Here is a 27,236-nt window from a genome sequence, read left to right on the forward strand (position 1 = left end):
ACCCTGCCAATACATTCAATCTTGCCCTTAATTTTCTCCGCAGAAAAGTTACAGGTGGCACTCCCAGCGCAGGCTGAGGAGTTTATCAATGTAACCGGCTGTTCCAGTACTGGCATCTCTAGGGTGAAAGTTCTCCCCTTTACCATCATGAGATGATCTAGTTCATTCAGTAGTCAATGACATCCGGAGGGTCCTCTGGGTCACCGCTCTCTAAATAGAAGCTGATTTCTTCCCTCACAAACTGCTTGATCTCCTCTGTTACAAAAAATCCTCTGATGTAGCCCTGGGCCCATTTCCATGAAGAATGGGAAAGCGTTGTACAGCTTCAAAAAATCCAAAGAAATTTAAAAGATAATATTGATAGAATTACAGCAGTATCTTATTGCAACAAGAACTAGCACCAAGTAAGCAGCTGCATACCAGATGTTTATTGGGTGAGAGCATAAGCTAACATTGCCAAGTCCCCAAAAGAGCTCAGGTTTATTTGGTATGACGTTTCCTCACTAGCCACAATAATTCCTGAATGACAAATTGATACTCAGGCCTCTATTAGCTGGGCTACCTTCCAATCCACTTCAGTGCAAGGTTAGTGTGTTCCACTCCTCGGTCATGCTGTACACCACTTTGGAAGCTCTGCTTTCAGATAGAGAGATCCTGAGTGCCTGGATAATGGAATATGCAGTATTTTTACAGAAACAGGACAATTCTCATGAAAATAATCTCTCCATGAGATTTCACAGAAATTGGGGGGAAACACCAATCCCAATCTTGCATTCTTTATTCAGGAAAAATATCTCCTGGTTTTGAGGAGTGTTTCCTTTCCACCCAGGCACTTGTCTCAGCTGGATTTTGTAGCCTCTGGCTTAAATAGGTTTAAAGTTAGCTTTTAAGTGGGATATAGGTATAAGGCAATTATACAAGAAGCCTACCGGCCCAAACCCATAAAATATTATCATAAGGATTTAGCGTAAGTAAGTTGACCAACAGAGATCCAAAGTCACAAGATGGCGTAAGATGTCATTCTGCAATAAGCAATTCTGAATAAAATGCTCACAGATAACTGCAAGAGATCAGTTGATATCAGTTTGGGTATTTTAGGATAGGAACATCAGCTGATGCTTAACCACAGGGTTGCTACAGTAACTAACTGACATATATGCTAATAAATTTGCGATAATAAATATATTAACCTATAGAATAAGGACACCCCAGCATTATTAGGGTGAGAAAGTTAGTTATGGACAAAGGAAGCTGAACACATCAATGAATATTCATGGCAGCCACCAGACCCTAGAATAGGGCTATCCATGGCCTAGGCCATCGAGACCTCAACCATTGGAATCGTTTGGTATGCCAGAGATAGGCTAGGACCCTTGTAGACCACCACCAGTCTCCCTGCTCCGAGGTCTCCACAAGAATTGTGTGAGCATGCCTATGACATGATGCTGGACGTAAAATTAATATCACATTCCTGTTACATTCTTGTTTGGACCAGAACTCGCGTGTGTTTACTAACCTTGTTAATAAAACTATTGAAAGCTCAGAACATTTTTCTTAAGTGTGACTATTGCAATCGTGCACATCGGGGTTTCCAGTTTAACCATAATTCTACTAACTCTGGCCCTGGTGTAGGAACTGAAACCTGTCAAACATCAGAGCGTTCATTTGTCAATTGGGGATTATTCAATTATTAATACACAATACACAGATCAGGCAACTATTTCAATCCACTGTAACGTAAATTTTATCTATTATATTAGATTGTGGACTTTTCCCTCTCTCCCAGGCTCTTGCCATGTTTTTCCAGACAGCCCTGAGGCAGCTCCTAAAATCCAGGTGTGCCGTACATCTTTTCAGAAAACAAGAAAACACAGACAACACACCCTGCTTGCTCTCCCCTCTGTTTATAACATTCCACCAATTGTCATTAAAAATTGGTGCAAAGGACAAAAATTGCGACCCTATATTAAGATTTGAAAGATGCTCAACTTGTGCAGAATCTTCATTCTTGCTCAGTCTATTTCCCACAGATTACTCGTGCACTCCCCACATAATTGTTTATTTTCCTCTCTCTCTCTCTCACATCCCAAGCCGCCCCTCTCTTTACAGCCATACTCCTTTGTCTTGTTTCCTCTCAAGTTAACGGTACTAACAGGCTCTCTGATGTCTGGCAGGGACACAGTAAAGCACACAGGCAGAAAGGCTAGACATGTCACAAAGCTTAGCTTAATTTGATATTTAATCATAAGGCATCAATGTAAATTAAAAAAATTTCCACCAGGGTCACATACATTCTCCCGCAAAATAAAATGCAATAAGACCGAGGCCCGGGGCTGCACGAGGTTGGCGGTCACTGGTTTTAGCCAGGCTGTCACTGCCGGCAGTGGTGTCCAGGATACTCAGTGCCAACAATGGAAGTGGAAAGGTCAATTTGCACCAATCAGTGTAACAAGGTAGCAATGAACGACAGGGAAGAGAATTGTATGGAAAACACCATTTTAAGGTTAATCTCATTAAAAGAGCAAAGAGCAGAGCTTGGAGATGTCAAGCTCCCGAATGCTGATGGTCCATTTTGGAAACTACTGCAGTGCTATGGAGGCCTGAGTTTATTATTGCTTTATCCCAGTTTGGCCCAGGCCAAGGCTAACGTGAAATCCAAATTCATTTAAGGCCAGAAAAATAGATCAACAACAGCACCTAAAATCCCCATCAGCACATGGGTGTAAACTGATTTCATTTGGTGGAGTTTCTCCCAAGTTTCTTTCCTTGCCTGTGCTATGTAGATCTTCAGAGCAGCGCTGAAACTTCTGTCAGAACAAATAATGTTACATGGAAATCACTTTTTAAATGGGGAGGGCACTGGGCCAGGCACGTCAGACAAACACCCCTCCTCCCCCCCCGACCCAAAAAAGTAGACAGCATTATTTTAAAAACACCCACTCTCTTCCCAAAACGGCAGCTTCTGACTCAGTTCTCCTTTAGCTGAGACAACTCCAAGGGTTTTACCTGCTAGTTTACCTGCTACAGCGTTGCATCAGTTGGAGCCCATAGGGAGGCACTTAGAGACTGCCCGCATTTTAGAACAGGAAAGGTTCTTCAGAATCTGCTCCGTATTGCCTATGTGATGTCATTTACTGGGGCTGCACTAGCAATCCCCACAACTCCCCATGTATTTATTTCTGATGAGCAACTACAACAATGCTTTGCCCACAGGTAATGGACAGTGAAGATTTTCTCTCTTTTTGTTAGTAACAGTCTGGTGTGCCTGGTGCAGCACTCTGGGTAGGTGCTGGGGCTTTGCACTGCCTTTAGGAATAAGGGAGCACACTTGGGTAAAGTGGGGTTTAGGCTCCAGCATTTCGCACCCAGAGAAAGGGTGCTTCCCTCATCTATCCTCTAACAGACTGTTATTCAGACCAAGGAAAGAATTTTACTGGTCGCCCTCTCCATGGTTGTCTTGCAGATCCAATGCACACAGATGATTTTTTTAATTAAATAAAGGTCCCATGCATTATTCCCAAAGGAGAGCAAGAAGGAAGAGCACACAAGACATTTAAAGAATGCAGATGCTCCACCTGTCAGGGAACTAGTGAAGGTTGAAACAGGGCTTGTCAAAGAAGTTTAAGGGATTTAGGTTTCCAACTTCCACTGAAATTCAATGGCATTTGGGCCCCAAACTTCATTAGGCCCCTTTGAAAATCCCAAGCTAAATGTTTGCTCGTCAGTCCCAATCAATGCAAAGGGAATACAAAGGGTAGGGTGGAGTTAATGGGAAGTATTTTAAATCCTCCATGAGGTTTCCTTGCTCTCTTTAGAGAAACTGCATATATTTATCCATCTGGAAGAAACCCAGGTGCTGTTTTAAATGAGATTCTCAATTATATGAGCATTAGTTCTCCACCTCCCAAATCACACGTTTCTGTCATAGTAAGGAACACAAGCAGAAAACATGTTCACTACCACTTTAAATTCTTAAAAGTCTACTCTTTACAGAGCTCTGGCCTAAACCCCCATTATCCTGCTTCTTGTCCCCCCGGCAACATTCACACCCCCATAGCAAGTACTGTGTTCAGTAATCTGAGGTGACACACAAACAAACCCATCCATAATGGCCCCAGAGAAGAGAACTACCCATTTGCAGTGGGGAAACAACTCCATGAAGTCCCTACCCATGATGCAGCGAATCAAAGTATCCATCCCACAGTAGTTCCTGCTCGCATCTGAAGGAGATCCCTGAAACCTGGCAGTGTCACTGTGCCGGGCACTTGAAGGCACGTTTGCTTTGTGTCTGAAGATATTTTTTAAAAATCCAGTTACAAAAGACTGCAGCTGTAGGCCTGAGGAAAAGGAGACAACACACTCTATTTTGACTCTGTTCCTGTCCCCCCGCCTCAAGCTTCATGCCTGGCATGAAATGGTGATCTAAGCAGACACGTTAACATCCCTGAGTGAAATGGCACTGTTAGCGGCCTCTGAGGGTTTGTCCTCAAGCACCATAGTTGGTGTGTCTATGGCAACGGCTGTAGCGTCTATGGTGGGAAGAGGATTCAAGCCCTGTGTCAAGATCTGCTGAATGGTTTTCCGCAAGTTGGGGTGCAGCTGGTTCTGGGTCTGGTAGAAAACTTCTAAGGCAAAGGACTTCAGGGAGCCAGTGCAGAGGTCCTCATACAGTGGAATTGTGTACATTCGAGACATCTATAATAAAAATAAAACTGGATAACACACAATACATAGAGGTTAAGAGACATTGCTATGCACCAGACAGTTCTCCGTGACTTAAGATCATAAGCAATTACTATATTTCTTCAAACCCTCTCTTCGTTAAGACTTTTATCAAATTACTTTAAATCAGCTCAATCTGAAAACAGACTGGTAAAACAACAGGCTTTTTTTTGAATGTCTGTCTGTCTAAGAATAGTTAATTCCATTACTCACGCACAACAAATAGCTCAATCAGCAGACCCAGGGGAAAGGGCACAGTGATAAAATGCATTAGTTTTTCACTTTTGCTCAATCAAGCAACTAATGAATGGAGTCTGATAGTCCTCGGCCTAGTCTATGGATATTTATCCACCGGACAATAAAACTAAAACAGATTGGTATGGGTTGCAGTCTCTGCTCTAGTGATCCCAGGCCTGGAAAAGCAGAAGCTGATTAAGGACGAGACTGAGGTGAATTGGGCAGAGCTGGGTTGGGAGTGGGATGCCAGACTAGAATAGTACAGATAGGCAAGTCCTAGCCAATCCATCATAAAAGGAAGGAGCTGAACGGAAATATAGAATCATAGAACTGGAAGGGACCTAGAGAGGTCATCTAGTCCACTCAAGGCAGGACCAAGCATTATCTAAACCTGACAGGTGTCTGTCCAACCTGCTCTTAAAAATCTCCAATGATGGAGATTTCACAACCTCCCTAGGCAATTTATTCCAGTGCTTAACTACCCTGACAGTTAGAAAGCTTTTCCCAATGTCCAACCTGAAGTGCCCTCGCTGCAATTTAAGCCCACTGCTGCTTCTCTTATCTGCAGAAGTTAAGGAGAATAATTTTTCTTCCTCCTCTTTGTAACAATCTTTTATGTACTTGAAAACTGCCATCATGTCCCCCCCCTCCGTCTTCTCCACTAAACAAACCCAATTTTTTCAATCTTCTCTCAGAGGCCATGTTTTCTAGCCCTTTAATCATTTTTGCTGCTCTTCTCTGGACTTTCTCCAGTTTATCCACATCTTTCCTGAAAGATGGTCAGGACAATGTTGTGTTCTCTCACTTTCAGCCATCCCCACCCACTAGCAGGTGAACCAAGTTCAGCCCCTTCGCAACACACCTGATCTATACTTGGCCAGGAAGCAGAAGTTCCAAGGTCCCTCTTTCACGTCGCATGTCTCATGCACACGTCTCATGCACTGAGAGGTGCAGTGCTTTTTAATCCAGCAGTTAGTACCTGGTATTCCAAGAAGTGTCGGACTTTGTAAAGATCTGGGTAATAGTCATTTCGGACTACGATCTGCAGCCAGCGGATACGGATCTCTGCGTTCATGGCGTCCAGCTGAGAGGAGTAACATTCTGAAAGCTTTTTTATCACCTCTGAAGAGAACACAGATACAAAGAGGGAGTTTGTTACTATGAGATGTTTTGCCAAGTTTAAAGGCAATTAGATAAAAGTGGATGAAAAACATTAACTGGGAGGGGGCTATGGTGTTAAGTGAGCAAAGTAAGCTATCACATTATTGCCTTCACTGTTTGTACCAGGACCGTTTGCCTGCTGCATTAGTGCAGTACTCACCATGGGGCAGCGGTGACCCATCCAGCAATCGGTCCAAAAAAAGCACAGTTTGGAACGTTCTCCATTTAGTGATGTCAACACTGCTGGCAGCAGCAACGGCATCAAGAGGCTCAGTGGTCCAGAGTCTGAAGAGGGTCTCCACCGGTGTGATCAGACTGGATCCCTGAGATAAGTCCGGCTCAGCTAACGGAGGTCCTGTAGCATTGAGCCAACGTTCAAACTCCAGTCCTGAAACGAAGAGCACCGAGAGGGTCAAGCAGGAGTCTCTGCACCTGACTTGACTGTCTCAGGGCTCAGGACTGCTTCTAGCATAGTTACAAAAAGTTCTAACAATAGCAATCGGATCATCTTCTAATTGTAGCAACGCAGCAGGGGATAAGATCCTAAGCGTGACCCTACCAGGCTTAGCTATTTTCCCAGCACTGTATAGCAGTTATCGGGTTAGTCTGTTGCTGGCTCCCTTCCAAGTGTAACACATCTCTATCTAATATTAACCCGGGTGCTATCTAGTGCTTCGTCACTATGGTGATGGTAACTCAAATACCTAAGGTGATAACGTTGAGATAGACAGAAAGGAAGATGAGGCATCTTGGCTCCAACTTTCTCTCAGACTCCCCTTCATGTGTATCTCTCTCTCTTGCTGCAATTTTAAGATTCTGACAAAGACTCAAGTAAAGACTAAAATGCAAGTAAGCAATCGGGAGAGAGCTTCAGCCCTATAGAAAGGAGGACAAGTGACTGCCCCATTAATGGGAATGTAAGTGATTTCAGATTTATTCCCACCATCAGCAGAAAGACCAAATCCTGTATAGCACAGAGCCTACAAACCCATGTGCAGAATCAATGGCAGGGTAGCCCATTAAAGAAAAGCATTTACACACGAACTCCAGAAACTTGTATCTAAATTCCACTTCTTTTTTAATTATAGAAAACATTTCTCTTCTATCCTCTTTTTCTAGGTTGGATGATTGACATTACAAGCAGAGGAATAATGGCATGAATTAAGTTTATAACTGTTTCAATGCCGAAGATGAATCGGTAAGGAAGTTTCATTTTCTTCAGATCCAGCATTTCCTTATACACCCTCTAATCCCAGCCCTAGGCTGTTCCTTTCAAACTTTCTTTGCTTAAACAGTTGACTAAACTATCTCCTTCCCACCTGCTTTGCTGTCAACACATTGGTCTTTCAGTTCTGGAAAAAAATTCAGGAAGGAGTCCAAAAGATCTTGGGCTACAACGCTGGTGAACTTGTATTTCTCAATGTATGCCTGAAACAGAGTGAAAGAGTGAATTATGGTTAGGAAGACAGTGAGAGTTTGATGAAGAATGATTGAACCTGATATAAAAATACAGAGATGGGAGAGTGAGAACAGCTATTGGAAATTGGTTCCAGTCCAAAAGGAAAGCAAGGGGAAGAAAGATCTGTACTTGAAGCTAGACCAAAACACAAGATAAAGGAAGCACCATCTTTTGCAGAAAAATAGTGCAGTCACGCAAAGGTTCCAAGCTCAGTACAATTTGCTCTAAGCAAGTGCTCTGCCACACTAAAGTAGCTGTGGAAGATGGGGAGGGTTTTAGCACATTCACGCTTGTGAAAATTAGAACACAACTGATCACCACGCTTGTCACCAACAGGTTACAAGAGATGTACAGATGTCCATGTCCAGGCTTGATATATTGAGAAGAGAAAGAAGATGAGTGAGGGAAAATATTGAGAGAAAGAGACCATAGTGCGGTGGCAGCAATGTGAAAGTAAAGGAGAGAAAAGCAAATGCTTTGTTGCCAGTTTTTAAATACAATTCAGTAGCAGACCTCAATTTATACAGCACTTGCCATGATGCCATTGGACACCCAGGCTTCCCCACCTATAACAACAAGTGCTCTACACAGGGAGTCCTGATTGTTGGGTTTGCTAGTCATGCATGCGAAAACCACAAACAAACTAGGGACTCTCAGTAGCAACATGAAAGCAACCCCAGTGATAACTAAACTGTTCCATGCAGCGTTTTTCCATTGAGTTGGAGCCTTACACAATCAGTAACAAAAATACATGGCCTTTCGGAGCACTATTAATTAAGTCATTGGTAATCTCATGACACCCTTTCAGCTTGCAGTTAGAGATGGACAGCAGCCTAGCCACGTTCAGTTCGGAGATAATCCAGGAGATACTTCTCTCTTGTGGTGTCTGTGAGAATTAGAGTAGTGGCAGTATCAATCTGCTGTCTCAGACCTAACTGCCTCCCACCCCTTCATCACTTAGCTGCAGTGAAAAAACCTGACATAACCACTAGAAACACAGATGGAAATGGGCACAGGATGAGGTACATCTTCACACTAACTCTGAGGAAGGAGTCAAAGTGTTTAGGGTCTCCGCAGAGCTGGGACAGGTAGTAAACAAAGCAGTAGCCTTTCTCGTAGGTGAATAGGTTCATCAGATTACTAGGATTCACACCTGAAAGGAAAAGAAAAACAGCAGCATTGTAGGGCACTGTATAGACTGAGATATTATCTAGACTAAGCATAAAATCCCTATGATTTGAGCCATTTCAAATTCCAGACAAGTCTCTAAAGTCTCCCTTCGGAGGCAGATCTTTTTCTCAGTCCCATACACTTCAATGCAAACCTTCAGAACCTCTAGCACACAAAAAGTGCTGCAAATTTCCTTGTCAGTAACTCTTGATACGCCAACACATGGCAATTTCAGTATTTTTCAGCCTGCTACTAAATTCTTACATGCATTTTTTATTTTGTTCTATGTAGCACTTAGACTGTAAGACTACTTCACGGTCTGGTGCTTTATGTCCCCTTTACACAATGAAAAAAAAATGTAAGTAAGGTACAAACACAGAAAACCAGCTCCAAAGAAAAGCACACCTCAGGGTACAGAAATAAACTTAGCTGAGGAAGTAATAACAGATCAGCCTCTAAATGTTGCATAGCTGAATCAACAGGAAAGCAAGTCATGTGTTTTTAATGTGTGCACATATACCTGTGTGTGCACAGCAGTATATACAAATATATAATCATTATATATGTGCACACAGGGCAGCTAACAGAGCAGACTTTCACTGAGGTTGCCAAACAAATCATTTTCATTATAACCACTTGTTTTGACATGTTCAAATTTTCAAACGCATTCAGCTTTCACAGCAGAAATTTTCTGCATTTTGTCTCTGTCCAATGATGTTTATTTTGGAAACTGGAAAAAAAAATCCATTCAAACATCTGGGTTTAGCAGAAGTTAAAAAAAAAAAAAAAAAAAAAAAAAAAGAACACACCCTGTGAAAAGAATTGTATGTATTTATTTTTAAGACAGGGCTAGAGCGAAGAATGCCAGGGGACCGGTTGCTCACCAAAGGCAAGTTCCTTCCTTTATTTTTAAATTGTTCTTCAAATTAAACAGGCTGAAAATATAGGCCAAGACTTTCAAAACCTGGGTGTCTGAACTTAGACTCCTAAATACATATTTAGCCATTTAAATATATGGTCTGTTTTTCAAAACAGCAACTCCCAGAGTATGTCTGCCCTAGAAATGTAAGGTGACCTATATTAGCTCAAGTTACAGCCAACACAGTAATTACTGCCATGGTTCACGTCCACACATCCTCACCAGGAGCGCTTCCACTGACCTAAGAGGGGCAGTAAGGGGATTGAGTGCCCAGTCTCTCAGCTGGGAACTCAGCTACCCCATAGGCTCCTGGGCTCCAGGAGGGCTGCTCCCACCCCAAGATTCCTGTTCCCCACAGGGAGTGGAGGAAGCTGCTAGGGCTTCTCCCCTCCCCTCTCCTTGCCCGGAGTTGGGCAGGGTCGAGCTGCCCCGGCTTCTCAGGACCCCGCCAGCTCCCAGTGGGGAGTGGGCAGGGAGGGCCACCCAGGCTTCTCGCCCCAGCTGCCAACCCAGAACGGGGTCCAAAACCGCCCAGGCTTCTTGCCCCGATTCCCAACCGGCGAACTGGGGTATGAAGCCGGCCAGGCTTCTCACCCCAGCTCCGGGCCTAGAGCGGATTCCAGCTGCCCAGCTCTCCAGAAAGCGGGGCGGGGGGGCAGCTGGACTCCAGCTGCTGCTTTTTTGTCCATTTCATGGCAGAGGTCTGAAATTGACAAGACAGCCAGCAGCCAATGTAAGGGAGGCAGTGTCTACAGACACTCCATCGCCCTACCTACCCCAACATCAGCCTTACGCCTCTCATGGAGGTGGAGTTATGATGTTGGTGTAATGGGGCACTTTCATCATCGGGAGGAAGGCTGTAGCGTAGATACTGACATCATTACATCGACATAAGCTGCCTTATGTCAACCTAACCGTGTAGTGTAGACCAGCCCTCAGCAGTTCCAGTACCAGCCGTACCTGGCTCCAGCTTAACCTGAAGCTTGCTAACAGGGTTGTCCTCCCCAAGCAGCTTCATCTGTCTGTGGAGAGCATCAAGACGGAATGCAGTCTCCAGGCACGTGAAGGCAGCACCTACCCGAGAAGGGGAAGTGGGGGGTGGGGAGAGAGAGAGAGAGAGATTATACACACAATCCATTCCAGGCAGATAACTGCATCACTGGTACATGTAAAAGATACAGGCTACTGAAAAATGAAAGACAAATGTCACAACAGGAGAGAATCATATGAAAGCAATTACAGGGAAACCAACCGCAGAAATCCCTTGCAATTAGTGAAAAATATTTGCAATGAAAGTCCGAATTTGAAATACTGTACTTCCAAGTTCTAGCTACGTATCAGTCTAAACAAAAGGAACCTGGGGAACTAGTCAACATGAAAACTACACTACATTTCTCACCTCAGACTCTTATCAGATTTTACAAGCTAAGCAGAGTAGTACCTGGGTAATCTTTGAATAGGAAACTTCCAAAGAACAGCCAGGTGATACAGGAAGTGATACTGGGAGTAGAGTAGAGGGCACTTTTTTTACGGTTCAGTACTTCATCAGTACCTTAGCCTGACTTGGACACTGCTTAGGAGATGCCATCTCACGGAGGAGATATAAAGAGAGGTTCTGACAAAATATGGCTGTTAAAGCTTCTTTACCTGTACTGTCCAGCCAAATTCTAATTCAAGTTATATTACTGCCTATCTCCCCTGCAGCTGCAGTTAGGTAAATTATTCTGCATTTCCTGTCCCTAACTTCTGTGCAGAATTGCTCTGTGCTGTTAAGGCATTGCTGCTTTCATCCTACAGCTGGCTGCATTTTTTGGTGAGTGAAGTGATCTTCCCCTATACCATCACAGACAGATAGAGGTGTTGGAAAGAGGTCCTAAAAGCTAAATTTTGATTAAGAAAATGGCTCTCTACAGTAGTTTTCTCTGAAAGGTTTCCAATTCCACTTGCAGAGTCAGCTACACAGGGGCAACTTCAGGGAGTCAATGTCTGGGAAGGGCTATGTAAAGAAGGGGGGCCAGCATTAAATGTATCAGGTACTGGGGAACTTTGGGAGGAAGAAAGAATCCATAAAGGGGGGGGGCCTTTGCATTAACCAAAGTGAGACCAACTGCTGGCACGGAAAATTTACAAGATTTGGGGCATTTTTTTCCAATTAGGAGCAGAGGAAGACCCAACAGAAGAGCACTGAGATTGGACAAAGACATCTGATAGCAATGTCAGTAATGCAAAAGTGTCTAGTAAAAAGACAGTACAGAAAGTACTGCAACGGCTAGATCTAAAGGGGAGAGGAGAACTCAAGACTGAAATCAGCAAGGATCTTCTTCTGTCTCACAGAGATAGAGATGGGAAGGGTAACGTGTATTGGAAAAAATAATTTGAACTGGAGGATAGCTAAGGTTAAGATGAGAGGTAGAGTCTGGAAAAAGTATAGGGTGTCAGACAAAGGAGTTTATTAAAGAGGCATACAGCAAAAAAAATAAGATCTAAAAGAGTCTAGCAACGACAGAAACTAGAAGACAAAGTTAAGTCAACTAGAACGTCTGTGGTGGAAGAGACCTGGACACGAGATCATGGCGAAATGACAAAATGTCATGAAATAATGTAATACCCGACTATAAAGCACACAGAAAGGATGGTCAGGTGACGTAGTACTAGACCTAAAAGATTCCATATGTGCTAATGAGGTTCAATTTTTGAATGCAGAGGACCATACACTAGAATATAGATACAAACACTAAATCACAAGAATACAAATAGCTTTATACTACTGGCCTTCTGGTCAGGAAAACGATATTAGGTAAACAGTGATAAGGGAGCTCAAAGAGGCAAGTAGGGCTTTGTCTACACTACGTTGTCAACAAAACTCTGTAGTATAGACCAGCCCTGAGTCTAATGAAACAACGACAGATGACTTTATATATTAATCACACATAACATGGTCAATTTCACATCAGGACAACATACAGAGGAGCAGTTTCTCAACACTTTGAACAACTGCTAGTTCTGAAGGAGAGAGGAGAAGATACTGAAACCAGCAAGGATTTTCCTCTTCCACACAGAGACAGAGGTGGGAAGGGTAACATATATTGGAAAGAATAATTTGAACTATTCATACATGTTGTTTTTCACCAATGTCATTGTAACCACTCAGGAAAGAGATCAGAGCAGTAAATGCACAATGGCAGTCAAACAAAGGAACAAAAGGTTACAACAGAATCCAAATAAGACTGAAAAATATTATAATGAATGTCTTTATGTAAACTGATGGCATCCTTTCCCCTAGAGTTCTGTTCTGGTAGCCCTACATCAAAAAACCAAAGTACAGGAGCAGCCCAGAAAAGTGATCACAGGTATGGTAAGACTGCTTAGTAGGGAAGTCTGAATAGAATGGGACTGTTTAGAGAGGAAACGTAAGAGGGGACATGATCCAGGGATAAAGAATAATGAATGGAGAGACAGAAGGTAAATTGGGCACTCCTGCTTACCCTCTCTCCTAAAGGGTAGGCAAAGGGAATCCAGTCAAATTGAAAGACAACAAATTAAGAAATGATAAAAGGAAACACTATTTTTAAACACACAAGACATAATTGACCTGTGAAATTCACCATCACAAGGTATCACTGATATAAATCACTGATATAAATATTTATATTTATATGGATAAACAATCCTGAGCTAGATTTGATAGAGTAACTTACGGGATATAAAACCTCACACTTCAGGGCATTAACGAGCTACTGACTGAGGATGATTAGAAGGAAACTATACCATGGGCAAGTTATCCCATAAGTAACGACAAGCACTTTCCTCTACAGCACCTGGCACTGGCCATGGTCGGACACAAGTTACTGAAGAGAGGGACCGTCAGCCTGATTCAATGCAGCAATTCCCATGTTTCTACTGCATGTAAATCTCTGAGATCTTTGGCTGAAGCACACTATAGGAACATCAGTATGACTGTATCAAGTGTGACTTCAGCCCAAAACAAACCAGAGATTCAGAATTCAGGATGCTATGCACATCAAATCCACTGTGGGGCATGCTCATGAAGAATAAGAAAATGAACCGGAAGAATTAACAGCAGTGTTCTCGCTGTTTTACCACACTATGGAGCTCCCAACGCTAATATTTACATTAGGACTTTGAAATCCCAACTCTTGGCTCCATGTGTTAAAAGTCAAATCTTTGAGTGCCTCCTTTCTCTTATTCTACTGAAAGCTCAAATATGCTTTAAGCCCCTTCCCTCGAGCTGGGACAAGTACAGTGCCAGTTATACATGTCAGACAAAACCAATCGCTACGTCTCTACCATAGGTCTCGGTGGTGATCCGGCGCTGTGCGTATGTGGCCAGCCCCTCACTCAGCCACATCTCCTCCCACGTGGCGTTCGTGACTGCATTGCCAAACCAGCTGTGGGCAACCTCATGAATGACGTCGATGATGAGGAATTCGTCACTCTCCAGAATGGAAGAGATTATGAAGGTCAGGCAGGGGTTCTCCATAGCAACAATGGGGAAGGATGGAGGAAGGAAAACAATATCATACCTGGAATGGAGGGAGACAGAGAGATAGAAGTTAGAGGAACCAAATACATTTAATTTATCCAAGATTACACAGCAGCTTTGTTGAAGGAAAGCTTATTTGAAGGCTAATATGTTTTCCCCATTTCACCTCCTAACCCATTACTTGAGCTCTCTAGTCAATGCACTCCAGGTCAGACTGCAACAACACTCCTGATCTCCCCCACCAGGTGATCAGAGTTGGCCCATTAAGCCATGATCAGAGAGCACTGCAACCAGCTTTGGTGGCTAGGAAAGATTTCCTCCTGCTTATCCTTAACAAAGAAATACAGCAGCCCTGTGTAAGTAGTTTACCCCAAGAACGAAAGCAATTCCTTCGAAAACAACAGGCCCATCTGATCGTACCAAGGCTTCGAGTCAAAGTCAGGCTTAACTCCAGCAATCAGTGCCGGTGGTAGCGGCTTCTCAGGGTGCTTCATAAACCGAGGGAGGAGCCATATAGACAGGCAAAGGGGGGTGGGGAGGCAGCAGCACCCTATGGCCACGGTACAGGTCCCAATGGTACCAGTGAGGCCAAGCATATGGATTTGCTGGAGTTGGTGGGCCATGATGGTACTGGAGTCATGCATCAGTAGTAGGACAGGCATCGCTGCTCTGAGCTGTAGGAGTGCGCCAGTGAAATGGCGAGTTCCTGCTCCAAAAACCACTCTGAGTCAGAGGGTTGGTGCAGAAATGGCGGTGCTGTTGGAACAGCCAGGGCCAGTGCAGGGCAGCTCTGCAAAGATGTTCTCGCTTGTCGTTCCAACGGTGCGAAGAGGAGTGGCTCGGGGCAGTGGCTTAGTAGAAGTGGCTCATCCACCAGTGATGGAGGGCACACGGTGCCTGACAGTTCGGCACACAGTGGGGAACCGGCATACAGTAGAAGAAATTCAGCCATAGGTGTCAGCGGAGACAGCTGGCCGCCAGGTGTGCATGGCAGCAGATGCAGGATTTCCAACAGCCCTGGTGGTATAGATGAAGCTGGTGGTGGAGGCGATAGTTCCGTGACAAAAGTCGAGGACGACATCAGTTGGTCTCGAAAGTGCTTTGACTCGTGCTCCGTCCAAGACTTCTTGGGTGGAGGAGCAGTCGAGTCGTCGCGCGACTTCTCGCCCACCTGGCATAGCTCAGAGAGGCAACCTCTAGAGGAGCTGCCCTTGTGTGTGCTTCTTATGAGCATGGTGCTGCTTCAGCGTTGCTACCAGAGCTGAGGATGCCGCTCTGGACACGCCGGCATGCCAGCCAAGTGCACACAAGGGCACACTGCTTCCTCCATGAGGTGTTTTCAGAGTCAGAGCTCTCAAGCCCCGTAAGTCCGTGGTGGCAAGGAGAGAGAGATGGAACAGCAGGCAACGATGTGGGCATCACGCAAATAATAGAGACAATGCTGGTGTTTGTTGCTCACAAGAAGGAGTGCCGACACGAAGCACAGCTTTTAAAGCCAGTTTGTTGGGGCACAGCCCCCAAGCGGGTGGGATGCCCTGCACGGAGCAAAAGGACGACTACTACTAAATTCCTAACTTAACAACTGCTAACTTCTAATGATTAAAAACTACGTTAAAACTGTTGTATAACTATATCCAAGAATGCTAAAAGTCTATTAATACGGAGAAAGGAAGAGGGTTCCGACTCTGGCCATGTGGCGGTAAGAGGGAACTGGAGAGGCATCAACCTGCGCAGCCTCCTAAGACCTTGGACGCACCACATGGCCGACGCACAATGAGCATGCAGGTCGATGAACAGTCCTGGCTCCGGTGCACTGCATGCACACGTTTGGAATCCACAAAGGGACCAGCACTCGAAGAAGAAAATACATTATTAGATACTTTATTTTATGTATATGTTGTGTTTATGTCCTAGATTTTCTTGTAATTTTCTTTTGGAAAATTAAACTGATAAACAAGCTTGTGTGTTTGGTCTTCCATGTTGACCACTGCCAAAAGCAAGTCCACTGCTGAACCAAGACTCTCTGGCCCGTTATTGACCCCACAACATACACTCCTGACATGCTTATCAGGCCTGCCAGATAGAGCTCCATGACAAGGGTCACTATATGCCCATTTTCGACATTGCTTTACCATGTTCCTGCCATGGGTATCCAGAAGAATTCTACTGAACTCACCTTCCCCATATGTAGGGGCCATAAAGGTTCTCTGCAGCACTCAGCCAACGCTCCACCCTACCCGACAGCTTGCTGATGGCTGTTGGCAGCAGACAAGGCTCTGCCCACACCCTGCTCCTGTCAGAAAGCAGAAAATTGGCGTCAATCATTCCAACAGAATTCATTCCCCCTCAGGAAGAAGAAAACTTCATCTTCCCACCACACTTTTCTTTAGTATTTGTTTTCCAGGAGTGAATAATGAAGTCTCAGGTCAAGATCATGGCCCTTCTATGCTAAGCACGGCATGGATACACAGTAAAAGATGGTCGCTGCCCCGAAGATCTTACAGTTTATTAAGACTCAAGTAGGTGTAACAAACAGAAGGACTATGGAAGCTTGAATGAGGGGAAGTAATAAAACATGCATTAATTTGTACGATTGTAGTGCTTAGGAGCCAGTTTTGGAGCGGGACCCCATTGTGTAGGTGCTGTGCAAACCCAGAACAAAAAGACAGTCCGAAGAGCTCACACTTTAAGTACAGTTCCTGCAGTCCAATTCTGTTGAGTTTCTTATACCCAAGTAGACCTCCTGCTCTCTGAAGGGTCACAGCTCTCACTCCCAGATGGTAGCACAATACGGTGTATTAACCCTTACGCGCGCTATTGTCCAATCCCCAACACAGCTTCATATAGACACAAGGAATAAAGAAGCAGCTGGCTGCCAATCTCACCTGGGGCCAATGTCTGCAGGTATAAGGTCCCCTGCCACCAGGGCCACGAGGTAGGCAGGAACTGGATATTCCATATAAAACTGGTATACACCCTCCTGCTCCGAGTAGGTACTTTGGGTGGCACTCATCAACACCTGGATACCCGCAGGGGCCTAAAACACCAACACACATCTGCTTAAACTGGCTCAACAGGCTGAGATGATTGGGGCCAAGGGGCCAGCCTCGCAGATCTTACTTTTCCTGGAAGGATGTAATTTAACGGATGGGAAAACATTTTATATAGAGAGACAGACAGAGTACAGGTCAGATTTTTGTTTTTTTAAATCTGGATAAGTTGTCTGTGAAGTGACAATGACTAAACATATTACAGAATGGACATATTACTATGCCTGTTCCAGAAGCATTCACATACCAAGTGGCTCCATCCACCACATTACCTGGTACTGCTTTTTCAAAACTGTGCCCCATCTAGTCATCATTCAGGAGGGTTACCCCTCAATAACCGTAACTGAAAGCTACCACCCAACCTAATTCTCTCTTTCATAATACCCACTGCAGAATTAATGGTCCCAGAGGACCTTGGCTATTGGAATGCAAGGCCTGGGAGTTGCTTCAAAGTGGCTAGGCTGGTTCTGTTCATGGAAGACCCAAGGTCTCATGTCTGCTACCAGATCACCATTTTTTCTCTCTCATCAGCTGTCACTGGAGCACTGTGCTGTTCCTATGCAAGATCGCTCATGCCACGGTAGTTACTTACCTTGACTGTAGCTGAATAGGTGCATTTCACGGCTGGTGTGTCAAAGCAGGGAAAGAAGGACCGGTTACACACTGAATGGCCCTGGGTGAAGACAAACGGCTTGGCGTTGCCACAAGTCAGCTCTGGATCCAGCCACCAGATCTGTTGGGATGTCAGATAGAGCAGAGGTGAGCAAAAGGAACAAAACTGAAACGAGGGGGAGGGGAATTGAAATGAAGAGGCATGCTTTATGTTGAAAGAATCAGAGGGAGGTTAGCTAGTTAGTGATTCATCATTCATACTCCTGGGGTAATGCATATTTCCATTTCCACCAGTCCCTTTCAGCTGCCATACATTTCCCATGGCTAGCCAAACAGGGTAATTTTCTCTCACTCTCTGGTTACATATGCAGTGCACAACAAATCATAACCCCTCTAGGCTCAAGCCCTAATTGGACATACTGATTTCCTTGGTGAATAATCACCTCCAAAATCCACAAGAAACTCTCTCCATGAGTAAAATGTAGTGACAATGTTAGTAAAAGTAAAACCATACGGGGTCAATAGTGCAAGCTTTCAAAAGCAGGTTAAAACAGGGTAAATACCATTATAGAGTGATACCTAATAGCCATACTCTCTGGCCATATTTGTCACTTTCTTACCTACATGCTATAGAGAACACAAAGAGTAGTTCTAAAATATGGTAAATTAGTTCATGACTATGTTCTACAACATTCTCTTTAGGATACAGTGTGATCTACAGGTATAAGAGATACTAAATAAGATGCAATTTATTAAAGGAGAAAAAAAATCTAAAGCATAAATTGAATTCAGTTAAAACCTATATATTACTAATCTATATTATATACTAAATAAATTAAGACCTATACTGTATGAAAGAGACAGCAACCTCAACCAGAGCTCTTCCTAAATCAAGTGTGGCTCTGATGGGTACTAATGTTAGCCAATACACATCTGTGTTATCTGTTCAGCACACCACATTAATAGATATTAAGCAATATACTCATATAGTATACATTTACAAACACACACACGCCCAAAGTCAGGAAGTTATGCTCACTGAAGAGTTAGCATAACTTCCCACAATTCTGTTCACTTATGTCAAGATAGATATCCCACAATACTCTGCAAAGCTGAACACAGGTTTTGGCATTAGCAAACATAACTCTTGTCAAAGGCAAATGGTGTGCTCTAGTGGTTGGGATGCACCTTCACCGGCCCAACTGGGGCTTGGAATGTGGTAACCCAAATAAAGATAAGGAAGTGGCTACAAAACAACAGAACCAAAAGCTGATTGGTTGATTTTGGTCTTGGGAGATATATACAGTGCTCTCTAACTTGTAAACAATAATACTATAAATATGGCTAGTTTGAATGCATCCTTTGGGCCACATCTTCTGCGTAAAGTGAACGGAAAACTGGCAGACCTGCTTCCCAGCAGGATTGATAACACATTAACGCTTTCCTTTCTGTATTGCACTGCTGTGTCTCTGACTAATACATTTGGCTAAACTTGCTCAGTGGGTTTCTCTAACATTCTTAACGATGAACCCCGAGCACAGTCATGCAATTGGCTGTGCGTAGACAAAGCCCCCTGGCCCACCTGAAATTCTAACTCTTGGGCAATGCCCATGCTTGTAAAGACTCTAGCCCTACAAAAGCCACAATGCCATGTTCCCTTTTTGTATCTGGACTCCACACCAGAGTCAAATGCATAAGATGACTTTCAATATTCCACTGACAGGATCCGAGCTTTACAATTACAGTGTGCTATTGGGCAGTGGTAGCATTTCACTCCATGGATCTCTGCATTTCACTGGCAGGGGAACAGTTTCCAATCTGATGTTACATCATGCAACTGGTGGAAGCTTCTCCATAGTTAAGATGGAGGCTAGGGTCTCATTACAATCCCAATTTTCAAACCCTCCCTCCACTTTCCCAAAAAGAAACGGATTCCCCTAAAGTTTCAAATGCCACGTCTTACTCCAGGTGATATTTTTCTGGGAACCGTGGAAAAGGTCAGAAAGGGAGCTTTAAAATTATGGTGATTAAAGATTTGTCCTTGTGCTGACTTTTTGAAAACGCTCCTCCTGTGCTCATATCTCAAAAAAAGGCCTACCCAACAAACTGCACATCTGTTCTGCTGGCCTTGCTGAAGAAGTGTCCTTCAGGGTTTTGTTTGTTTCTTTTGTTATGTTTTCTGAAGGGGAGACAAAGTTAGTGAAGGAAATTCAGAGAGAGAGAACTCTACAGAGATCTTATGATGGGGAAAATATTCCCCATACTAGAGTAAGCAGGGAAAGGAGTTAACAAAGGACATATTAGTGCAGGGATACAAAGAGGAAGTTTCCTCTGCCCAGCACAGGAAGCAAACAGAATCAGGAAGCAAGAAGGAACTGAGAAATTGGCTAACTTGTTTACAAGAGACTTCGTAAATTAAGGACCATTTGTTTTCAAGTAGCTGTTTCCATGATCAAAATATTCTAAAACACTTCTACTGTAAACGGACCTGTTACGGAGTCCAGACTGTGCTGCTACAGATGCTGGACAGAACCTGAGGTAGGGACATAGGCTGGGGGAAATGTGAAGCAGAAGTCCAAAGGCAGTGAGACATGAATTAGCGATAAGGGTGGACTTAGCGATTAGCGAATGGGGGTGGACATGAGGCCGTACTTCCTACTCTTCGAATGCAAGAGCTCTGTGAGTGGCAGGGGTGCACGAAGAGGGAAGATGAAGGAAAATGATGGAGCGGTATGGATGGAATGGGGTGAAAATGACCAAAGAGGTAAGGAGGAGTGAAAGGCTAGGGCTGATTTACCCTCACTCCAACACACTTCACCATGGTATTAAGTCCACACACCACTAGGGTAGTACTGTGCTTAGCACACGCTTGGTCCTGGAGCATAACGGTGGTCTGCAGGTCACTAACAGAACACAGACACAGAAAGGAACTGGAAAGCTCTGTGAAAGGCTGAGTTAATCTCCCAACTGTCTCTTAACAGCTATCCACCATAAACCAGATATTGGCTCCCACCAGATCAGCATGAGGAATAATGGACAGCTGTACAACATACGCAGACAGCTCAAGCCAAATAAATAAATGCAACACAATTCCATTTTTAATCAGATATTTCCAGCCTTTCTAGCTACCTCACTGCTGCTACCTCTATGCAGGATTGAAACACTAATTTATTATTTTATAACAAAGATTTTGCAAAGCCTGGAAAGGATTCAAGGAAGGGCAGTAAAGATGGTTCTAAGTCTAGGTAGGATTTATATGAGAGAGAAGTCTCAAAATCCAAAGATATTTAGCCTGCAAAGAGAAGAGCGTTTGTGAGGAATTTACTAATGTATTGACAATTATAGAGCGTGACAATAAAGCACTCTGAACACAGCGTCACTTGTGCTATACTCAGAACAACTGCAAGAAATGGCACCACATTCCCAGCATTCAATTGCTTTGGAGCCAATAAGACTGAAAAAGCGTAAGTGACGGCATACACTTACACATGATGGGGTTGAGCAGGTGTTAGCTGAAGGCAGAGTTTGGCTTGCAGAGTATTTATGACAACGTGCAAGTCAGAAAACACAATATGGCTTTGAGATGGCAAAGCAAGAGTGAGACCACTTGAAGAAATAGGGATATGCCACGGGCTCTGCTGCCAACAATACCCTCAGGACATCAGGCTTTGTAGCTCTGTTTCAGCAGAATTAGCCAAAGCTACCAGAAAGATGGCAAGAGACAAGCCCCAGGAAAAAGAACAGCTGCCTCACACACAAGCCAGGAAAGTCCACAACAATGAGGTGGGACTGGAGAATCTGGATGAGGGTCTGGACACGGCATCCATGCGTTTGTCAACTCTAGACTAGATTATGGCAATACATTGTATCCACGGCGAAAGGCAGAAGCTCATGCACAACAAGGCAGACCACATATGCCGGATGAGACAATAAGAGAACATCACCCAAGTGCTCTGCGTTCTCCACTGGTTCTCAGTGCTAACGCCAACAGCCTTGGCTCAGGATGCAGCTACGTGTGAGACCATGCCTCCATCCAGAACCCAAGACAATTTTGCCTGTGGCACAATGCAGCTGGCAAAATCCAGCAGAAAGATAAAACATTCTCAGTCAAGATGACTAGACTATGGAACAAGCTACCAGAATAAGCATGTCGACCTCTTTTACCTTTTCTTTACTTAGAAGTTACACTGAGGAGCTCTGTAAGAACATCCAAGACAGAATATATATCATTATATAGTTCACAGAGGTGACAGATAGAGTACTCTCCTCTTACTTGCAGGGTGAGCAAATTTGATATGGAGTTGTGGGGCCATTTTTACTGTCACTTCTCAGGACAGAACTGCACTTGACAGGTCGGCACATTTAGACCAAAAGGAAGCATTACTTTAAGTAGCAAATAACATGCAATTCACTGCTGTGGTTGAGTCAAATGTTTAAGTAGCTGGATAATTTTAGACCACAAAGTATTTTTGTAGAGTTATAAACTCTGATAAGACCTAGATACCACTGTGTTCACAGTGCTTTAGAAATGCTGTGTGAGTCGGTAATTTTATGTCCTATGGCCTGCCATTGTCATGAGAGAATCCCCAGCTAGCAAATGCATTCTGGAGTTTTGGGGATCCATCAGGCATCAAGCTACATTAGCGGCAAGATGATGAAATGGAGCTGATCTGATCATATCAATATGGCAAATCCTATAAGAACCTTTATCTTAGGGACTGCCAGTTTCATAACATGGTGAGAAGTGGTAACATGATACACACGTATCAGACAGTTTGGGCTTGATGGAGACAGAGATCACAGCAACTAGAAAAGGAATTTCTCTGTGTTCTGAATTTTAACCACTTTCTCAAGTGGCAACATCTAAATCAGGCAGAGAGAGATGGCTCTTCATGGGACATTTCCAGGACAATCACCATTCCTGACCCAGTAGCTGTGCACTTAATGAGAAAAGTTTGTATAGTATCCAAGCAAAAGGCTCTAGAGTCAAAACGTGAGGCTCTGTAGAAAGATGAATACAGAAAGGAAGGTCCAGTGGTTAGGGTGCTATTCCAGAACTCAGGTTCAATACCGAGCTCTGCCACAGGCTTCCTGCATGACCTTGAGCAAGTCACTTAGCTTCTCTGCCCATTCCCCGTCTGTCCAGCGGGGACAACAGTACTGCCCAGACTGTAAGGTGCTCAGTACTACAGTAATGAGGACCCGATAAGTACCTAAGATACAGAGACAAAGGAAAACCCAGTAAATCACTTCTACCTGGAAATCTGTTCTTTTCACAAGTGTGTGGCCTATCACCTGTTGTCCGGTAGATTATTTTGCCATAAACTGATTTTTTTCTGTTTTCTTCCCCCTTAGAGTTTTTGTCAGAATAATTTTCAGCAAGTAAAGCAATTACATATGCTAGTCTCGTTCCTTTTGTGACCCAAAAACTAGATGCAGCACATTATACTAAACAAACAAGCTGAGATAGGTAAGGGTAAGTCACATCAGATAAAATGAGTGTATCCATCACATTAGAGTATCAAAGCTTTGTGAGTCTCACAAAACCCCCACGAGATGTTACTACCTTTTGCAAAGGGACGAATGTGGCCAAAAGGAGCAAAACACCTTTGTATTACTGCCAAATACAAAGAAAATGGATACTGAACTTTTCAGCTAGAGAGGACTAAATTTAAGTTAATTTAATAAAGTGCAGGGTTGCTTAGATGTGTTTATCTCCATAACCCCCTGAAATTTCCAGATCAGCCACGTATTGACTGAAAGTTCAGGGTCCAAGTGGTTAGAGCAAAATGAGCAGCAAAATTTGTAAATCTCTCTTTTTACTGCAGCAAAAGTTTGCTTGTTGCAGCAGATGAGCCAGTCTGGGCCCATCACAAGGCAGGCCCGTTGAGCCAACTGTGTTATAATCCAATCAAACATTGCCAAAGCCATACACATCCAATCGAGCGTCTTCCCAAAAGAATATGCCTGAACTGTGTGTTAACTGCAAGCACCACAATTCCAGCTCCCTGCTATTGTTTACCAAAATGTAACAACCACAACTGGCTACATAAAGCCTAGTTTTTGCAAACATTTGGCAAAAGTCCACTCATAGCTTACTAGTGTGGCTTACTAGCAAATACCTGACCTGGCCAAAAGCATTCTGAATGAGACAGAAAAGAGGAAGGAGCGTTGAAACTCTTACCGAGGCCAGGTCCACATTACAGACTTTCGCTGGCATAGCTGTGTCAGTCAGGGGTGCGATGAGGTGTGATTTGTGACAAGTGCCAGCAAAAGCCCTTCGTGTAGATGCAGCTATACTGGCGAAACTGCATCTGGGCCTTAAAATAAGCTATCCCAGCAACAAGCAAGGACTGCTCCAGCAGCACAGCATACCAATACGGCTAGTGGCAAAGCACTCAGTGTAGACCTGAGTGTACACCATTTGCCAACAACTCTGTTAAATGTAAGGGTTTACGAACTCTATGCTGCTCATGCCCATAGTGGCAATGAACAGAGGTATCAACTTCAGCCAAGAAGGCAGAGAGAAAGCAAGTGGCTCAGTCAATGCTAAAGTCTTTGAACCCATCACAGGAGATGCTTCAGAAGAGGGCTCATGTTTATTCAATGTCACACCCTGAGGTACTTCCTTGTTGGTGGAGATGTCACAAACACATGGGAATCAGAAAGAGCAAGCTGAGTAGGCAGGGGAAAGCTGCTGTTTACACACAGACCATCTGGTAAATTAGAAAAAACGGCAGGAGAAGGTAGCAGTGAAATACTGATTTAAAAACCCTAATGCCAGCTCACACACTCGAACCAGCTTAAGAGGCAGTGAATTATAGGGCAACGATGAAAAAAAAAAAACTGATATGAAAATAAGTAACCTCATGACATTACACAAGGTAGACTCTCGTTCCTACGTGTCTGCTGTCATCTCTCCCTTGGGTCAAGCGATGGTTCATGTAACCTGGACTGCAAGTGCCTCAGACGGGGGCTGTGTCTTCGCAGATGGCGAAAGAGCTACCCACACTTACCACCACATACGGATAACAAGGAACAAGATCCACTGTCCCCCCCCAACACAATCAAACCGCCTCCCGCCACCACCCCCAGAAACGTTCTTCTCAAAATGACAGGCCAGGTTATTTGGGCTGGGCCCAGCCAGACCCCCACAGCACAAACTAGTGAGGACTGTCTTGCAGGCCTGCTGTATCAGGGAAAGAGTAATTCATCCAGCAGAGAAATCAAGACCTAAGTCTCTGTCCGTCTGGGAAGATAACCGAGGGCATGCAGCCTATAACCTCCACCCCAGGCTCCCTCCCAGCCGGCCGCTGGTACTTCTGCTGCCAGGCAGGGTGAACCAGATCCCCCTGGCAGACCCAGCCCAGCATGCAGCCAGCGGGGGGGCTCCCAAAGGCTACTCACGGCCGGGCCGTCGGTGCTGGTGTAGCGGATGATGATCTGGAAGGGCTGGTGCGGCTGCAGGGCGGCGGGCAGGGAGAGGGTGAGGGCGGAGCCATAGTCCGTGAAGGGGTCTACCCTGAAGAGGAGAGGGCAGGAGGAGGGGGCCGGGGCCGGGGGGGCTGCGGGAGGGTCGGGGAAGGTGGGGAAGGGAGGGGGCGGCAGGTCGGGGGCAGGGGGGAAGTCAGGCGAGGGACAAGGCCGGTGGTTGGCAGAGAGATCGGCGAGCCCGGGCTCGGGGCTCAGGACGGGGGTGGAGGGCGCAGAGAGCGGGGTGGAGGCCGTGGAAGGGGCGGACAGGGAGGACGAGGAGACGGCGGAGGGGTCGGCCAGGAGCGGGGGGAAGGCAGCGGCAGCGCCGCCGGGCAGGGGGCCGGGGGAGGCGCAGGGGGCCGGGGACTCCGGCCCGAAGGCCTCGAGGGGCGGCGGTGGGGGGGGGGGGGGGTCGCCGGGGCCCGCGGGGAAGGCGAAGGCGCAGGGCCCCTCGCCGGGCGGGGCGCGGCGGTAGCCGGCCGAGAGGACGCGCAGGGCCGGGTGCGTGTCCAGCACCAGGGCCCCGGGCCGGGCCCGCAGGGCGCAGAGCTCCAGCACCAGGCAGCCCGCCAGCGCCCGGGCCGCGGGCCGCAGCTCCAGCCCCAGCTGCAGGTGGCGGAGAAGGAAGAGCGGCGAGCTGGCGGCCGAGGCCACGTCCGGGGGGGCTCGGGCGGGGGAGGCGGCGGGGCCGGCGGCGCCTCGGGGCCGGGCGGGGGCCCCTTGCGGCAGCAGCACAGGCCGGGCGGCCGCGGAGCCGGAGCCGGAGCCGCCATGGAGCGGAGGAGGCCGAGGAGGAGGCGGCGGCCGCTATGTGAAATCCATGGGCGGGCGGGGAGGAGGGAGGCCCGGCGGCACCGGGCGGGGAGGGGGGGGAAAGGAAGAGCCGCGCAGGCCCCGCTCAGCACCGGCCCGCGGGAGCGCCGGGCCCGGCCGCTTGCACGGCTCGGAGACGGGGCGCGATGTGGCGGCTGCTGGCCGCCAGGGGGCGGCGGGGAGCGACGATGCCGAGCGCGGCCGCCAGGGGGCGGACGGGCGGCAAGGGAACGTGGCGCGGGCGGCCGCCCTGGGACGGCCCCGGGGGCCGGGCGAGTCTGCCGCGGCAACGCCCCCTGCTGGCGCCGCGCTGGACAGACACCCCCCCCCGGGGGGCAGCCCACACCCAGCCCCCACCCACCACACAGACACACCCCCCCCGGGGGGCAGCCCCCACACCCAGCCCCCACCCACCACACAGACACCCCCCCCTCAGGGGGAAGCCCACACCCAGCCCCCACCCACCACACAGACACCCCCTCCTCCTACGGGGGGCAGCCTGGACCTGGCATCTCCCCACCTCACTAATGCCCCCTTCATCCGGGGAACAGGCCAGACCCAGTGTCCACCCGCCACCCCGACACCCCCACTTCTCCAGAGACCAGCCCTGAGCCAACATCCCTCCACCACACAAATTCCTCGAGGGGGACAGCCCAGACCCAGTGTCCACCCACGACCCAGACACCCAGCTCCTCCAGGGGCCTGTCCGGACCCACTGAGCCGCTCCGAGCCGACTATCCCCCAAAGAGGGATTTACCCCTGGCCCATGGTCCCCAGAGGATGGCGCTGAGGCTGTGTGCCCTCGCAGGGGTGCGGTGCGGACGCTGATGGACGGACTCTCTCCTCACCCCCTGCCCGGTGCCGCTGGCTTCACCCTTGGTCAGTCACCTCCCTTCTTCTCATGGCTTGTCTCTCTGATGCTGTGTCCTTCGCACCCACTCCACCCAGCCGCCAGTTAGCTCTCCACAGACTCACACACACATGCAGCGCTCCCCGTCCACGTGCCCGACTCAGACTGCCCGCGTTCGAACCGCCCCATTCCCAACCATCACCTCCCAAAGACCCCCATTCAAAATGTCCTTTGCAACAAGTGCCAGGGAGACCATCGCGCCC

The 27,236-nt window shown here is 46.4% G+C and overlaps 1 protein-coding gene across 1 annotated transcript; it reads right to left on the bottom strand.

Moving 5' to 3' along the window:
• Positions 1-2,221: 2,221 nt before the first annotated feature.
• Positions 2,222-26,085, bottom strand: RNPEPL1 (arginyl aminopeptidase like 1). The gene is given in 12 exon segments (XM_067536509.1): positions 2,222-4,695; positions 5,939-6,081; positions 6,281-6,508; positions 7,440-7,548; positions 8,620-8,732; positions 10,629-10,742; positions 13,977-14,212; positions 16,349-16,465; positions 17,058-17,209; positions 17,815-17,955; positions 25,242-25,969; positions 25,972-26,085. Coding segments are annotated over 12 exon segments (2,466 nt in total). The 5' UTR covers positions 26,084-26,085; the 3' UTR covers positions 2,222-4,422.
• Positions 26,086-27,236: the final 1,151 nt, after the last annotated feature.

The sequence above is a fragment of the Emydura macquarii genome, unplaced genomic scaffold (assembly GCF_026122565.2).
Source record: "Emydura macquarii macquarii isolate MOO-44397 ecotype Brisbane River unplaced genomic scaffold, CSIRO-AGI_Emac_v2 contig_3603, whole genome shotgun sequence".
NCBI classification, from domain to species: domain Eukaryota; kingdom Metazoa; phylum Chordata; order Testudines; family Chelidae; genus Emydura; species Emydura macquarii.